This window comes from Accipiter gentilis, chromosome 1 (assembly GCF_929443795.1).
Source record: "Accipiter gentilis chromosome 1, bAccGen1.1, whole genome shotgun sequence".
Lineage (NCBI taxonomy): Eukaryota > Metazoa > Chordata > Aves > Accipitriformes > Accipitridae > Astur > Astur gentilis.
Window position 1 is genome coordinate 43,089,631 of NC_064880.1, and position 17,856 is coordinate 43,107,486.

General features: G+C 41.1%; 1 protein-coding gene across 10 annotated transcripts in view; it reads right to left on the reverse strand.

The window, feature by feature from the left end:
- Positions 1–3,047: 3,047 nt before the first annotated feature.
- The window catches only part of MYLK (myosin light chain kinase), a 222,486-nt gene continuing 207,677 nt past the window's right edge, over positions 3,048–17,856 (reverse strand). For all 10 annotated transcript variants that reach the window (XM_049803960.1, XM_049803987.1, XM_049803977.1 and 7 more), the window contains 5 exons: positions 10,562–10,714; positions 9,419–9,542; positions 8,083–8,212; positions 7,079–7,198; positions 3,048–5,203 (listed from right to left, as the gene is read on the reverse strand). In XM_049803960.1, coding sequence (XP_049659917.1) covers positions 4,956–5,203; positions 7,079–7,198; positions 8,083–8,212; positions 9,419–9,542; positions 10,562–10,714 — 775 coding nt within the window. In that variant the 3' untranslated portion in view covers positions 3,048–4,955. The remainder of the gene's footprint in view (positions 5,204–7,078; positions 7,199–8,082; positions 8,213–9,418; positions 9,543–10,561; positions 10,715–17,856) is intronic.

Genomic DNA, 17,856 nt, shown 5'->3' on the forward strand with positions numbered 1-17,856 from the left:
CGGGCCTGAGGGGCGCCATGGCCGGGGCCCGCAGAGCCGGGCTCGGAAGCGTGAACCGAGGGGGCTGGCGAGTGCCTGGGGAGTTTGGCTTCATGCGCGGCGCTGGCCCGTGCCCGCCCGGTGGTGAACGACCTTTTCGATCGCTTTTGAAAACAGGTTGGAAATGCCCCTCTGCGGGCCCGCTGGCGCAGGAAGAAATAGGTCTGTTATTTCCTTAGAGAAATTAGCAGCGTTAGTTGCCAAGGTGAGGTTATTTTGGGAATAGTTAGTAGGTTTGCAGCACGTCTATAGTTTAATAAGCTGCTGAAGCTGAGCGCAGCTGGAGCTGTAACTCATTTTCTGCTGGAGTTTTACACAACAGCGAAAACCTGGATAGCGTTGCTCTCACAGCAACAAATTCAAGCATCCTCTTTAGGGGAGATGTAACTAGAACTACCTTTCCAAAGAGTCACAATGAAAGGATGAAAGTTTTGGGGTTTTTTTGTTTTGTTTTCTTACAGAAATTGTAAGCACTCTGTGGAGTTGCTTCTCAACTTCAGAAACAATTGTCAGTTTATTTTTCATACTGGTTACAGTGGGGTTCCCTTATGAGCAGTAGAGAATAACAGAATAAGCCGCCTTCCCTGTCCCAGCAAATTCTGCTTTCACCTAAGTATATAGCCTGAGAAATTCATGGCATTACATGGACATCTCTTGCAGTCAATAGGGCTCAAAATTCAAAGATGATTTAGGAGAATTCATTTTCAAACACTAATGTTTTAGTGCAACGTTCCAATAAAATATTCCAAGAATTTTAGAGAAACTGATCATTCATTATTTATTTATGTGTGCAATTAAAAAAAAAAATTTGCTACATTTTCAAAGCCTGACACTACAGAGGAGAGAGAGGGAGCTATGAAGTCCTGTGCTGTCTTCCCTGTGAGTGAAGAGAAATGGCGATACAGAAGTCTCTGCATGCCACACATGCAATTAGCAAAGGTCTCTCTCTTCATCAACCAGAAACGGGCATGGGATGCGTGGGTGGTTGGACAGGCCTGTAATTAAGTAAATTAAGTTTATGCAAATCCAGAAACCCAGGTAGCAAAAAATGGTGGCCAGTCCCAAATTTTTCATGTTTCTTGAGAAGACTTGGATTTTACACAAAAGACGTACAAGAAGAATGAAGAGGTCCATCTTGGGCAGTATCAATGTCTCGCATAACCTCTGCTGTTGGGGATTGTTTCAACCCTAGCACACCCTGAGAGTGGCTTTCTGCAAACATTAGACAAGGGAGACAAGGTTTATAGGGAGAGGTCACACCTTTTATTTAGACCAGTTAGGATGGCTGGCAAAAGGAGACAGGATTTCAAGTACATAAAATAGCCTTCTTCAGTAGAAATAGAATTCTATTCTTCATACGAAACAAAAAATTCAAGGTCAAATACATGTAGTTGCTCAGAGTTGAATTAGATACGTATCACATCATTTTTGAAGTAGAGGTCATTGTTTTCTGCAGACTAGAAGGGATGTTAATAGGAGGCAACAGGGAGATGGCACGCTAGTTACACCCTTGGGGAAGAAGAGAAATAGGCAGTTTATAGCCTGTGGGACATGGGAGGACCAGTAAAGGAGGTGAGGGATGGGAAAATCTGTGCAGGAACACCAATATTGAGTCTGTGGGTTTTGATAGCCAGTACACGTAGCCACAGACCAGGCTGTCAGAGCCAGACCTGTTACTGCTTTATGCAGGGCAACTGTATCCTGGGCTGTCTCAAAAGAATCGTGGCCAGCAGGTCGAGGGAGGTGGTTCTCGCCCTCTACTCCACTCTCGTGAGACCCCACCTGGAGCACTGCCTTCAGCTCTGGGGCCCCCAACATAAGAAAGACACGGACCTGCTCGAGTGGGTCCAGAGAAGGGCCATGAAGATGATCGGGGGGCTGGAGCACCTACCCTATGAGGACAGGCTGGGAGAGTTGGGGTTGTTCAGCCTGGAGAAGAGAAGGCTCTGGAGAGACCTTAGAGCAGCCTTCCAGTACCTAAAGGGGACCTACAGGAAAGATGGGGAGGGACTCTGTAAAGAGAGTGTAGTGATGGGACGAGGGGTAATGGTTTTAAATTGAAAGAGGGCAGTTTTAGATTAGATACTAGGAAGAAATACTGTGAGGGTGGTGAGGCATGGGAAGAGGTTGCCCAGAGAAGCTGTGGATGCCCCATCCCTGGCAGTGTTCCAGGCCAGGCTGGATGGGGCTTTGAGCAACCTGGTCTAGTGGAAGGTGTCCCTGCCCACAGCCGGGGCATTGGAGCTGGATGATCATTAAGGTCCCTTCCAACCCAAACCATTCTATGATTCTGCATGCCTACCTGAACAGAAACCAGCAGTCAGTGAATCAAGTAAGCTACATTCACAAGACAGTAGAGCACATCTTGCAAAGGTGACTGTTTTGAGGGCTGAAGATTTGCTCAAGAAACGTGTTGCTACAAGCAGGATGGTTCACAGTCTTTGCTTTAGGGAATTTCTGCGTGGTCTTCTATGGTCCGTGGTATCTTGGACTGCACGTTAGAAGAACTCTGCATAGAGGCAGCGCAAGCATAATTGCTAAATATCTTCATCTTTACAGTTTTTAGGAACATTGGTATAAGTACACATCTACATTTAGACTTCCCTGCGTTTTTTCTCTCTTGCTCTTACGGTCTTTCAGAACGATTATGTTTCAACTGTAAAAGAGAAGCACTGCTGTCACGGTGCCCCATCCACGTTTACAGTTCTGTTCATTGCAAAGGATGCGATGAGGCTGGAGACGTGCAGCAGAGCACACAGCTACAACTAGTGCAGCCCCAGGCGGTACCTGATAGCATTCGGGCAGAGCAGCCTCCGCACAGCGCTAGCCTGGGCTGACGGGGTAGGAGAAGTGCAGCAGCACCACAGAGATCAAGGAGGTTTCACTGTTGCCACCTCAGCCATTTGTGTGCCAAGCAGCTCTCAGGACAGAGCAGGAGAAGACCGCTGCTACCGATAACGCTTAGCCAACGTGAACACAGTGACGCCTGCAATAGAGTATACAAGGAGCATGCTTTGTGGTATTATTTATTTAGGAACTGTGAGTAACTACAGCCGTAGCGTTCTCATCTTTGCAATTCTGATGGTTTAACAAACTGGGAGAACATTAGCATATTTTTATTAAGGTACAAAATACACCCCGTTGTTGCCTAAAACATTTAAAAAAAAAACCGTGATAAAAGCTCTGTATGCTCTAAATCAGATTTAAAACCTTTCTGTATAAGGAATCGTGGCAATACTGTGTTTAGTATAACATGAGGTTTTTATCAATTGAAAAGGAAAAGACATGCTGGCAATCTGAACTTAGCAACAAAGAGTAAAGCAGTTAAAAACCATTGTGTCATCCACATTAGTTGAGCTTTGAATGTAGAAGGAGCAAATCATATGAAACACATACACAACTAGGTAATATCAAACAACCTAAGGTTGATATTGTACACACCTGTATTAAAGTACACTGACTACTTAATGGTGAGGATTTAAGGTAATTTTTTTTAAAAGAGGTAACATTTGAAATGCAAATGGTTGCACTTTACACACAAAAAGTGGAAAAGAAAAAGAATCACCTTTGGAATGATACATAGATAAAAGACACTGGTTTTGGATTATGCATATCACCTTGCAGTCTCTGATATTACCTCTCAACAACAACAACAAAGTTTAAAAGTGCCAATACTGTGAAAGGAAAGCAAAGTTACTAAGTCTGAGTGCATTAACCATTTCTGAGAAAAAAACTGGGGTTTGGATTTTTTTGGTTTGTTTTGTTTTTCTGCATTTTTAAAAAATGCAACAGCCTTACTGATGCAGGTTCAAGACAAAAACAAGACAGTCAAGCTCATAAGGTAGAAATAAGTCCTATATAGGTTAAGATTCTTTGGAAACTGCTAAGTATAAAGGAGTTTGTAATCCAGGCTACTATCTTTTTGGCTACTCCAAAAGTCTGTGGGAGTTTCCAGCTTATCATCAGTTGAAATCTGTTTTGCAGTTGCCAAATAAATGCAAGTAAAACTTTAACTAACCTGGGATTCCATTCACACACATGCACATAGAAGTCACCAATTGTGCAATAACCTGGTTTTTTTCACAGCAGCATATATATGAATCCTAAGTCATTATTAGACTGACCAGAACAACAGAAAATATTCTTAGTCTTTGTGTTTTCAGTCTGTTACTTAAGTAGGCAGCTGTAACTGCACTGAAGTGACAGGTTCTAGAAGGGAAAGGTGACAAGGTGTGATCAGCTGGTTAAAAGCAAGATTAGAAGTATCTCAGGAAACCACCTGGATGTTTAACTTTTGCCAGTATTACAACAGCACTAACAGTGCACTGAGAAAGGGGAGGCAGTAAATGTGTCTGAAGTTAGGACTGTGAAATTCTGTTTAAAAGAAATGAAAAATGAACCATACGAACATACAAATTGCAGCGCTGGCTGTGACAAACCTCCCCTCATAGAAGATACCGCTCAGGGAGCAGCCTGTTTCTTAGGACTGGAGAGATTCACTGTGTGTCTGGCAAATGATTCCTTGTAAAGTAGATCTTGGGGAGCCAGCTTAGCTGCAGTTTTGGCTGAGGAAAGTGATGGTGTAGAGCAATGAGCTCAGTAAATAGACTTTTTCTTTAAGACGTTCAGAATATAACTGTAGACTTGTTTTCCATACGTTTTTAAAAATAGACTGGGCAACTTAGTTGATGACTTGCTTAAAGTAAATCCAATCATGCTAGCAGCTTAAAATTGCCTGCTGATTTGAATTAATGCCCATATGTAAAGCAAACAGGTATCAACTGATCATGCTGAAAAAACAACACCCCAAAGACCTACGTATCACACAAGGTGCTTTTGGTAACTTGGTTTTCTGAGCCTTATAAGGAGAGTCTTTAAATATATTTTTTTCAATTTTTTTTTCTTTGAGCCTTGTTTCATTCTTCCTCCTCATCATCTTCATCTTCTCCTTCTTTTCCCATTGTTTCCACAAGGAGTTCTGCGGTGCACGTGGCTTCCCCAAGGCTGTTAACAGCTTTGCAGGTGTATTTGGCATCATCGTCCCCACATACTTCAGAAATAGTCAAAGAACAGTTCCCATCCTCATCATAATCTATCTGGAAGTGACGGGACTCCTTGACAGGCTGATCATCTTTGTACCACATTACCTCAGGGTCAGGATAGCCTGCAGTAGTGGAGAGAGAACAGCAATTGCAATGAACAGGTATTAACTAATCTGTAATTACGTTAAGCATTAATTCCCCATCTATGTATGGATGTGCCAATATGTTGATATACAAATATTTCATTGAATTCTATTTAAAATAAATGTAGATGATGTGAGGCTTTTTTACTGCACATTTACCCGAAACAACTTTATTATGAATAGGAAAAAATTGAAAATTAGTAATGAGGTGCTCACTAGATTTCTCTTTCCACTACTTTAGCAGTGAATGCAGACAGCTTTTTGTGTGTCTTGGACATCAGCCAGTGAGGGACTCTTGACAGTGTGTTTGAGGCTTACCTTACATAGTAGCTTTTGTGGAACCACAGTTCCCTGCACCAAGATTTAGAATTTCAAGGGCAAGGTGTTTTGGGCTACAACTACAATTTAATACCCTGCTTCATGTTGCTTTCTTGTGGCCATTCTGAATCTACCTCCTCCTCATCTGCTCCCTACGCACCAGCCTGTCCTGTAGGGTGATGGTGGCACTCCCATTCCTATTTGTGTTTGTTAAGATAAGTGAGGGAGTCTAAGAAAAGCATTTTGATTATGCATCTCAACAGGAGTTTGGAGCCTTTTGGGAAGCTAATGGCTCTGCTATACTTGAAGCATCCAGAGCAGGGCTGTACAATACATGCTGGAGAACAATCCCTTATACAGTACTCTTGGCTGCTATAACAAATTGAAGGCTTGTTGTCTCTGCCAAGTTCTGGACTGTGACGGGAGGATGACTTCCCACTGAGCAGAAATAAAGTGCAGGAATCCCTAACACACAATGAACATTACAGCGATACACTGAGAAGTTTGGAACATCAGCTGTGGTACATCCATTTATTTTATTCCATGCAGTACTTATGCACATACCCCTCACGCTGAGCATCCATCAGCAACAATAATCCATCCTCACATCTCCGCTGTGAGGTAGGAAACACAGGCAGTGAAAGAGATTAGGAGCACAGAAATAAACAAGCAGAAGGTCAGTGAGGCAGTTACTGAACCTCATTTTAAGATTAGAGATTGGCTAACTTGAACACATGCAGTATGGGACCAACTCTATCCATTTTGTTTTAACAGCTCTTCTCTTCCTAATTTCTAGTTTTCATCAACAGCTGTGATACAGAAGCTTCAATCTCATTGCAACAGAAGTGCTAGCAGGTCTTGGCCTTCAGACTGTTAGGCTGACCAAGCCCAAGCTCCTTAAGTGCCTTCTCAGAAACTTATTCTTTCTATCTGCATATTCCACTCTGAGTTTTCTTTCTTGAACTCGTAAGTTAAAAAAACCAGACAACAATACAGTATTTTCTAGATGCGAGTTTTGTAACCAGCGCAATGATATTATCATTACTTCTCATGCAGATACACTGTTAGGGACTTCTTTGCCTTTAATACCATGTATGTACGGCTTGAATTTATCTTGAGGTCACCTGAAACTTGTCTGTCATTTCAGATGAGTGACTTCCTACTTATTCTTGGTTTCTGGTTAGCAGTCTCTAAGAGTGTACTCTTGCAATTTATGGTACTCTGATGCATCTTGTTTTTACTGTTTCTACCCTCAAAAATCACCTTACTGTTCCCACTTGCTATTCTGAATTAGTGATTCACACATTGACTCTTGGAGACTTCTGTTCTACGGCAAGCACAGAACAAGCCCATGCAGCTCCAAATAATTTCTGTTACTGCAACACTTTCATGCTGTAACATGCAGATATTGTTCAAGCAAAATGGCACCAACTCAACAATAATACAGAAAAAAAAAATTAAAAGTTAAACAACAGCACAATGCAGAAAGCTGGCAAGGAAAGAAAGAAAGAAACAGATAACACTAATTCAAAGTACCTTCAATTTTGCAGTCAAATCTAGCAGCACTTCCTTCCACAACCTCTATGTCAAGGATTGTTTTAGTAAAATATGGCTTTACATGGGGCTTTTCTTCAGCCACTTCTTCAAGGAAAGCATCTGAAGGAGAGTGGAGAGATAGTTAATTATTTTACAGGGCATGTTCTCAAAAGATTTATTTTAATTTTTAATTACCAGATGGTAATGCAAGCATCTTTTATTTGACTTTATTCTGTAAAGCTAATGGGACAGTGAGGACGTTAGCTGCTTAGTTTTGTGCCAGTTTTTGCAGCTGGACAAAGATTCAGGCCATAAATAGAATGAAATTAACATGCAGGCTGCCACACTACAAATCATCTTTATTTTTTCCTTGAATTCGTTTTTAACTGAACCTGGACTTTTGCTAGTCAGAGGGGTAAACCAGTTCAACTTGTATCAGGCCCACAGTCTGTGTGGATATGTCAAAATGACTTGCTTGATTTTCAGAAGTGTCAAACATTTGCACTTCTGGTTGTTACACACCATGAATCCACGTTTCAAATGGGGATGTGGGGGAATAATGTAGACACATTTCTTCTTAAATGCCCCTGTCTGAGGAGCATGGTTAATGCAGAGTACATGTTTTTGTTACAGCAAGTGTTAATAACTTATTGCTTGCTTGCTTTCTCGCTTGCATGAGAAGGCAATACATCACTGTAATCTTTGTATAAACATGCATTCCCAAACTGATAGAAAGGGCAGCTGACAAATCTGCCTTAATTCTTTGGCTTTAAAAAGAGAAGAGGTTACTGCCCATACTTATACTGGGGCATTTCGAGTTAGCAGAACAATATGAGTACAATGAATTTTTGATAGATTTCTTTTTTTAAAAAAAAAGAAGATAAAAACAGAGAGAGAGAGAGCAGGAATAACCAACTCAATGACTGGTCTCTAGCATTTTGCTAAAAGTTTTAGGAAGATTGATTCACAGAGAGGTAAAAATACGGTGCAGCAAAATTCCTTACCTTCATTTTCTACTTTGTCTGCATTAATAGGGCTGGTAGGCGAGCTCCCAGAGGCCTTCCTCCCACTCATACCAGAAATCATTGCCATGGACGACAGTCTTCCTATTGCTCGGACAGCATGGCCTGTTTTCTAAGACATAACATAAAAGGCTTCTGATCAATCCAATCCAAAAGGCATGTGATTTTCTGTAACAATCGTGCTTCGGACCAATTATCTGGGATCTCTGCAAACCTCGCTGGAATTGTTGGACAAACTGCTTATATATAGCTCTGTTGTTTTAGGAGAGACAGAGCAGGCTGGTCTGAATTACCAAATTTAGTTGCAGATATAAACTTCCCGTGATGAACTCATACCTAAATGAATGTCTCTGTTAGCTGCAGATAAAAAGCACTGTGCGAGAAGAGGGCCAGCAGAAAAGCTATGTCCTGTTTAATGGGAACTTGACTCTGGTGGCGGACGGCTCTCAATAGCCATATGGGCTGGAACGACTTTCATCAAGGATGAATAACCAGCTAATTTGAAATGAATGAGAAAGTACCGTCTGCATGATGGAAGCAGACCTCTGACAGGCTCGAGAATCAACCACCAGGATACTAAATATGCTTAAACTACGTTGCCTCTAGTACGGACACTTGTATTTTTGTACAGCTTGCATGAGCTCCTAAGAAACACGTACAGTAGAACGCAAGATTTACAGAAATGAGTATTTTGTAGGCTACTCAAAAGGCTGGATCCAGGATTTTATACACCAACTCCCCTAGCTATCAGAACAGCACAGGTGGACCTGCTATAACAGTTCCAGCATTGAGAAAAAAGAAGATATGGAGACCAAATACAGCAAAGAAAATTATTAAATCAATCTGACTGAATCCACAAGAAGCTTGGTGCTCCAACAGGACACTGGCTTAGGAGAATGAAACTACCACAAAGTGAGGTATCTTTAGAGAGGCCAGGCACATAAGCTTTTCCCTACCTGTTCAGGTTTGTTAAGGGTAACATAGTCCCCCAGCCCTCAGTGGCACGGAGAGGGCAGGGAGGAGAGATGGTCGTAGCTCCAAAAGAATAGGAAAGGCTATATTTGAACTCATACGCCTTTTAGTAGCCTAAAGTGGAATCATCACGTGTTATATATTCGCAGCTGTGTACCCTCCTACTGCTCACCCATAGAAACCAAACCTAAACTAAACCTGCTTTACTGCATTCATACTCTGGCCACACTGGAGTTCTCACCAGCAGCAGAAACCACCTGGCACGACATGTTTCTCAGAATCATAAACATTAGAAATAAAGAGACTTATTAGGATAACTAGCCCAATTCTCTGTCCTCTTTATTACCTGCCATTTTCTTCTGGCCATGTATTTCTTCATCCTATCTTTGGAAAGTTTTTTGGCTTCCATGTTTTTGGTGTCTTTTTGCAGCCAAGGATGCTGAAGACATTGAGTACAATTTAAGCGACTCCTGTTTTTATATAAAAAGACTAGTCAGTATTGCCATTAACGATAGTTGAACCTAACTTCTTTAACATTATTTTCCGCTCTCTTTTCTGAGAGCTGAATTGCTTTTCTGAGTTGCTGAATTTAGCAACACAGGTCACATGGCACTGCTTTCCCGGCCATGCTTACTTCTTAAACGCTCTTGCACAATTTCTGTAGGTTTTTTTGAGAGAAAACTGTGCATTTTTAAGTGTTAATAAAACATTATAAAACAAAGCACCAAAACCCATGTGTTTTAGGCATGGAACACATACAGCAGAGCCACAATGGCAATGATTCAGCCACCTTATGCTGGCAGAACCCTGTCCCAGATCTCCTCTCCTTCACTTACAGAGATTTCCCCTTTCCCACCACTTAATACCCTCCTTCCCTGCAGCAGTGAACATTTAACAAAACAGAAATGTCCAAATCTCTAATCAAGCCACTCCCATTCTTCACTTTGTTCATAGTACACAGATAAATAACTCTCTGTTCTCCATCCATCCAACTGCAAATTCATTGGAAGAAGTACAATTTCTTTCCTTGGTTTGTTCAGAATCTGCTGTAAACAGGGCTTCCAACTCTGATTTTTTTTTCCTCTTGCCCAATTACTGGATTTATATGAAAGCTGCCTACTCAGAGGCACCACACTTAAAAGCAACACATGGAACTAAATCTGGCAAAATTGCAACCCATTCAGATCAGGAGAGAACATGTTGTGCAGGAATCTGTGTCACACAACAGTGAAGATAAGAGTAGCCACGGAAAACCTCAGGGTGCATCTTGCCCGAGGGAAGGGAAAAGCAGAATGAGCTGGGGATTAAAAGGAAGTGCTCCATTCAGACCCTGCACCCTGCATGTAAAATAAACGAGAGCTGCACACAGAGACTTAGAAAGTATGGCCAAAGGTGCCTGCGTTGACGTGGAGATTCACAGTGGGGAAATAAGAATGACAAGTTGGGCTAAATGCAAACATAGAAATTGTATCAAGTCCAACAGCTTTACTTCATATCTTTCTTTAGTAGATTGCTGATAAAGTCCTTGGCATCATCAGAGATTTCATCAAAAGCCTCATCATCGAAGTCCCACGTTGCTGAGGTAACATTGGCTAGGGTTTCATTGTCGTTGTCTCCCATGAAAGGAGAAAGTCCGCTGACCCTGGGGATAGAATAGACAGACGGACAGACAGACAGACAGAATCTCAATTTGCAAATTGTCAGAGGAGCAAACTAAAATCGTGTGTGACATCTCCTATGCTCTGCAGATCTTTATCAGTAAAAGCTCCCTTAAAAAAAAAAAAAAAAAAAAAAGAACTCAAAGCTGTCTACAGAGAGTCTTATGGGAAGGAAACTAGAATTTGACTGCAAAACTGAAAGGAAAATTTTTGCTGTTTCCTTCTCTTTTCCCAAGACATTTTTGAGAAGAGAACTAGAATTAGGTGAAAGTGGAGCATACTAGTTTGTTAAATGACTTGTCTAGTTCTGCATAAATAATGCGGTAATTTTCACACCAAATTCAGTTGAATAGTTTCTTCTTCTTCTTCCTGGTGCTTTCAAAGTGACTTTGCTGCCTTTACTGTCAAACCAAGGGGTTTTTTGTATATTTTATTCCATTTACTCCTGCAGAGAGAGCCCAAGAAGAAAGATGCATAACGAAATAATGAAATCCACAGGGCTATTTTGTAAACAAAACCACCCTGAATTATATAGCCAGATAAAACAGTGCTACATCACTGCAGGCTGTAGAGTTATCCAGATGCATCCAAAGCTAATTTGGTCTTTATGTTCTCAATCAGTCATGATGATGCATGAAATGGAAATAATACTCTTTTATAACCTAAGTTGAGCTTCCAAGGCTTTTTACTCAATATAACTGATAAATTGCCAGTGAAAGGCAATTACAGCACATAATGGTGTAATTTTTGCAGAGTATCTTTCTCCACTTGAGCGTTGCCTTTTATTTTACTGTACCTTTGTGCACCCAGATACTTTTGATTCCTGTATATATCACCCTTTCAGTAAAATCTTTCAGGGGAAAGGTTGCTTATTCCTTAGAACTAGAAGTTACTCAGTTTTCCAGGTCTTCTTCCTGGCATGCAATTTACATAATAACCTATTCTTCATGAAATTTTACAGGCTTTATTTGGTTCCTTTGTACAACCACGTTAACCAGTTACAACCACCAGTTACATTTCAACAGTAGTACATTTTTTTAACATGTGGAAAAATAAGTGGAACTTATTAGGGTTTTGAAAATACCATATGGTTATAATACTATAAGAATATCGTGAAGCTACTGAATATCAGAGAACAGACTGGTAGAAAAAGAGATTGGGATCAAATAAAGTGAATTACTAGATTAATAATATTAGTATAATCTCCTCCTCTGAAGTTATTTTGCTACTCTTTTGGTACTAATTACATTCAAAATCTGATTTTAAATTTGTTCTTAAGGATTTTATCTCTATAAGCAAAGCAGAAACACACACTCTTTGAAGCCTCAGACAAAGCGGATACTAAATCTTTTACCATTTCTGGAAGTTGTGTACAGTACAGCGGAGTCTAGAATCTCGCGTGTATACTTCGGAAATTTGCTTGTAATAATACATGAGATGAAGATAAAAGGTTTGTTTCTTCTCAGGCAGAAAGAGGTAAATCAGAACAGAAGGTGTTTGGTGTCTTACTTTCCATTATATGGGGTGCGTTCAAATGCAACAGTGAAGCATCACATTATAAATGTATAAGGTGGCATAAACCCATTTATGGACATACAATAGGCATGAGTTACAGAAGCTGAAAGATTAGCATACCAAAAAATGCTCACGTGAAACAGTTTTACCACGACTGTTCTCTGACACTTACTTTACTGGAAGAGACAAGGTTTATACCTGATAGCATTGGAGAGTTGGTATAGCCGTGGCAGAATGAGGGACTGTTCTGCCCTCATGCACGTCAGCCGTCATGGCCAGGTAAATCGTTGAAGCAAAATCTCTGCCCTGGAATCTGTGAAGCACTCCTGCAGGGTCTTAAACCTATCTCCACTCCAATATTTAAGCATTTTCCTATTTATGACAATGTCATTGTTCTCTATAATGTTTTAGAAAGTGGAAAAAACTCATCCAGACTGCAGTTTTAAGTTTTGGGTTTCAGATACTAATTGCTAAGTTGTCTCTTTTTTTGACTATGTAATAAATAAAATAATCTCTCAGCCAATTCAGCGACTCCTAGAAAGGCTCACATTTTGTACAAATGAAGGGTCTGTGAAGTATTTCTTTAGTTCACTGTCAGTATAGGAGATGCACATCTTTTCATCCAGTTAAGCTTCCAGAGGACATACTTGGGCAGCCAGAGCAATAACAATCCCGTTTCCCTTCAATACTGGATTGAAGTATGGCAAAGCTGACCTCTGCATAGTATTACAACAAATAGTACTGTTCAGCTCTTGTGCTACGTTAAGATAGTATTTTGGCCTATTTCCAGAGATCAAAGCTGCAGTATTGAGAGATCATTTCCATGCTAAGAAGACTGCTACAGGTACAGAGACATTGCTTCATGTGGAAACCCCACTGCTCCACACTCCCATAAGAGGCAGTGCTTATTAAAGACATTTAGCTTTCTGGGCAAAGGGATACTGCGTGCCACACACAGCTTTTGAGGGATGAGGATAAATAGAAGGAGATTAGAGAGCAAAAAATCCCTTTGGTTGTTTTGGTTGGCTTTTTTTTTTTTTTAATGAATTGCATGACAGAATTATTGGATAAAATCTTAAATGCTGTGGTAGGATTGACCCATCCAATGCATTTCAATGTATTTGGTCAATTACCAGGTGGGTACCGGTTAAGCCTCCACTCACTCTGTCATTTCCAAGCACCAGTGTAACAGCAATACTCATTCAAACGTTTCAATGAACCTATTTTTGTATTTCTGAACGTGCTGTTGCAAATTTATAAGGCTAAAATAATTTTCTTTCTCTACCACAGTTTTACACTGTGAATCAGTTGCCTTGTCGTGGAAATACTTGTAACGAGAACTAGATCCTCCTCTATAGTCAGAAAACAAAATCCAGCAACTAGTGTAGATTACAACCAGAAATTCTTATCTTTAGCACAGAGTTCACTGACCTAAGTCTTGGTTGTTCATTTCTTAATAGCCATGTAAAGTAATAATGGCCCAGCAACTCTTTTGACAGATTATGGAAACAATTTCTGTTTGGAATGCTGAAGCTAAGTGATAAAGATGAGCTACCACTCCAGAAAATTAATACTGAGCTTACACTGTGAAGTTACTATTAGACAAGCAGCAAGTTGTTTACTGAAAACATTTTTCCAGCTACTTAACCAGGCATCTTCCTGGCATGTTAAGAACCATTTGTTTAGAAGATCTTCCACAGTTTCCACTTCTAAATAAAGAAGAAAGATATTTTATCTTCCAGAAGTTCCTTAACATTTATCGGTTTGTTCTAACAAAGCTCTGAGGAAAGATTTAGAAACGTTAAGGTCAAAAGGGTCCAATGTGGTCACCGATCTCACTGCCTATGTAAGAAACACCATAGCATTTCACTTGGAAATCTTTGCATTAAGACTGCCACTAATCCAGGAAAGATGAGTTTGCTGCATGTCTCAAAAAGTCGGACTTTGAGCATTCCTCTGCAAGCAGTGCTTGCAGCACCAGCTGATTTGGGCTGATGACACTGAGCTCCTCCTTACAGTCTTTGCATTGCATTAGCAGTGAAAAAAAGTAACAGATCTTAGTGTGAAAAGTACTATCTGCTTCTGATAAACTTGTGCAGATCATGTCAAATAAGCACATGATAATGCCTGCACCCTAGAGATCATGTAGTAATTTAATTCTTTTACAAGTGAAATAAAACAAATAAATAGTCTCAGGCTACTTTGGGGGCGGGGGGGGACACACACGACAACACATGCATCCACTGGAGAAAACCACCTTTTCCTTAGCTGAGGGCTGGGTGACTCAAGCCACACCAGTTGTCTCAAGGAAGAACCAGACCACTGAACCCCCGTAAAGGAAGACAGGTGATTGCTGTAGCAAGGGTGTTACTCTGTTCTCATCCTTGTTTTACGTGCCCAGTGGATTAATAAGGAATCACAGTTTGCCAGTGCCACTGAACAAATAATTTTGAGTAGTACAGTCATGACATTTAAGCCCTCCTAACTTGCTTTATTGAAAGAACAAGGAGTGCTCTCTCATCTTCATATTAACAAGGCTTAAATTTCTAATATGTCACGGAGCCAAGTGTAAGGCAGCAACGTGAATGTCTTGCCTTATCAAAGTCCCAGGTCAGCACACCCAAAAGATGAACGATGCCAAAAGATCTTTCAACAAACCCAAAGTGCCAAACAAGGGAGGAATGACAGCAATGATGAATAATACAATAGATAAAAAGGAAAGGGAACGTTTGAAGAATCAGGGTGCATGTTATTAGGAAGGCATCGAAGGAAGAGAGTATACTGCAAGATCAAATACGATATTAAAAAACAGCCTAAGATATAGCATATTAAAAAATTCTTAATCGACAGAGCTCAACTACATTGAAAAGAACTAATGGAAAGCAAGCAGAGGTTTGACTCAGCCACAGCAAATTCCAGTCAGATTCAGTGGTGATGGAAGGAAAAGGGCTATCCACTTTGAACGTATATACATACAGCACTGAAATTTTAGACTGAAATTTGGTTTGAAATAGAACTAGAATTTAGAAACTGTTTCAGATTACTAAATATTGAAAATGCTGGCTCTCCAAGTGGATCATCAGAAAAGAACTAGAAATAGAAACACAACAAACAAATTCACTAATGCCCAGGAGAATAAATGGGACAGAAAGAGCTGGAAAGAATTCAGGAGGCTTAACCTTCATTAGATAAAGATTATTGCAAATGCAAAAAGAAACACTGAAATAGACATAAATGGAGATGATATACACAAGCTATAATATTTGTGGCCTGTTACTTCAAAGGCAATAGATCAACTTAAGTATGTGGGACAGTACTGTGATGCAGAACAGGACAGAGAGCAAGATAAAAGTGGAAGATAAAAAACTTGAGGTGGAGAACACAAACAGGGAAATTTAAGGAAGAACAAAGACTGATGAAGAGACAGGACTGAATAAGTTATCCACAAAGATTAAAAGGATGTAATGTGGAGCTTAGAAATGTGGAAAGGGAACCCACGAGCTGTAGGATGGAATTAAGTCAGTCATGCCATAAGGAAGACAGATGCAGCATCCCAACAGAGACTGCGGGATCTGTACTTACGCCTGCAAAGCAGAAGGCTAGGAGAGAGGTTTTGCTGCAGGGTTTTGGAGAAGCGCTGTCACCCTGTTTCCTACTTGAGATTACATCCCACCCGTTTATTCTTCTGCAGGGAAGACCCTTCACCCACAGAGATATCTGCAGTAGCTCCTTGCTAAACCTGGTTTGTATTCATTGTTGTACGGGTCATAATGGAAACAGTCTCTTTCTAGGCAGGTTACAGGTCTCTCAACCCTCTTGTAATCCTACCTTAAAAGAGGTGTTTTGTCAAGCCCTGCAATAGCATGCTCCCTCTGCTTCACTTCGGACCTGTGAGGTCCGCAGCAGCTTCGGGCCATCAGCTGCCTGTAGCAGACCTGCCCTTAAGTCCAGTGGTGCTGCAGTGCTCACCTCTTCTTTCATGGCCGCACTCACCATGTCAGCGGGAGGGGGGAGCAAACGCTAAGTTACAAGCACAGTGATGGTATGTGAGACAGACACCAAATGAGTGAGTCTTACACATCGGGCATGAGATTTGGCAGTTCTGAGTTTATAATCAAAACAGGAAAGCAGAGCTACAACTAAAGAGAGATGCAGTTCTCAATGACTTTTATTTGCATTCTGTAATGATGATGTGATGATCCGTTTTGGATAACGGCTTATAGTTGTGCGTCTGCAAAAATAGCTGGGCTTTAAGGAAGTGAAGACAGATTAGGAGCCTGTCACTCTGGGGTGGAGAGGGCAAGTCCAAGCGATGACTCACAGATCTTCCCTAACTTCTGTTGTTACTTTATTGCAAGAAAGACAAATGCTAATTATTACTGTTAGCCATCATTGTGGCAGTAGCTATGCATCAAATATAAGATTTTTGTTGCGTTTGGGTAATGTAATTTTCCCCTCACGAGGAGTTAAATGAGCTTAAAGACACCTTAGCAAACAAGTAATTTCATAATATATTTCACAAGGCATATTGGGTCATCTGAATCAAATGTAACACCACCCCAATCCTATCAGCTGAACATTACAGCAACCAAACATCTTGCTTCAGATGGCACAGAGAAACTGGGAAGAAGTAGTTCCGCCACTGCCAGCAGACCGGTCTTTGGCAAGAGATTTCACCTTTTCTCCATCTGTTTCACCTGCTCCCTTTGCCGTGTCTACTTAGACAACGATGGTGTTCCCCAGCACGCACCGTATCGGAGCAGCAACCCTGGTTGCACGCCGTAGGGGCACACACAACTGCTATCAGCGGTTTTTGCCTCGGTCGTCTGACATGTCACTGCCTATGCTGTAAACACACAAAACCTCCTCATATACTTTGATAACAAATGAGAGCAAAAGACTTCAAACTGCCCAAATGTGCGTGGAACACTGCGGTTAACGTCTGGTTCCCTAACGTGTCAGAGGCCTCTAGGGGGCAATGCAGCCTCGAGGTAACTGCTGGGTTTTCCACGGCTGGGCGGGCAGCCTGGGATCTCCGGACCGCTCTTCCAGTGCTCGGTAACTCGGGAGGCCTCGAGAAAGCTAGAGAAAGAAATGAATTTGTCATCTGAGTACTGCGTGTGTGGTCTACATTATTTGAACTACAGAGTGATCCAAACGAGCTTTCAAGATCCACAAAGAAATGCTGGAAGTGAATGGAAAATAAAGGTCCTGTAAATAAACTGGCAGAGCAAAGCGACCTTGAAGAGCGTAGCATGCTTCACATAAGAAAGAGGAGATAACAGAAATATTCAGTCTTTGCTGGGAGTAAGAGAATTGATATAGTAGCTTTTGCAGAGGTCAGGAAAGAAAATTATGTTGCTTAGTTTGGAAATGAGAAGAGTATGAGAACAAGTATGGGCTGACAAGCAGAATCACAGAGAGGCAGTAAAGATGAGGCAAACAACTGTGCATGCCGGGTGTCAAGGAAGTGGGTAGCCAGGGTGGAGGGGACTCTTAAAAAAGAAAGCGAGTTATTGAAAGAAGCCTTTTAAAAGAATGGGTGCAAAGCAGATCTGCTGTTTACTTACTATTGAAACTGGAGCGAGGGAGAAAGAACCATGCTCCAAAC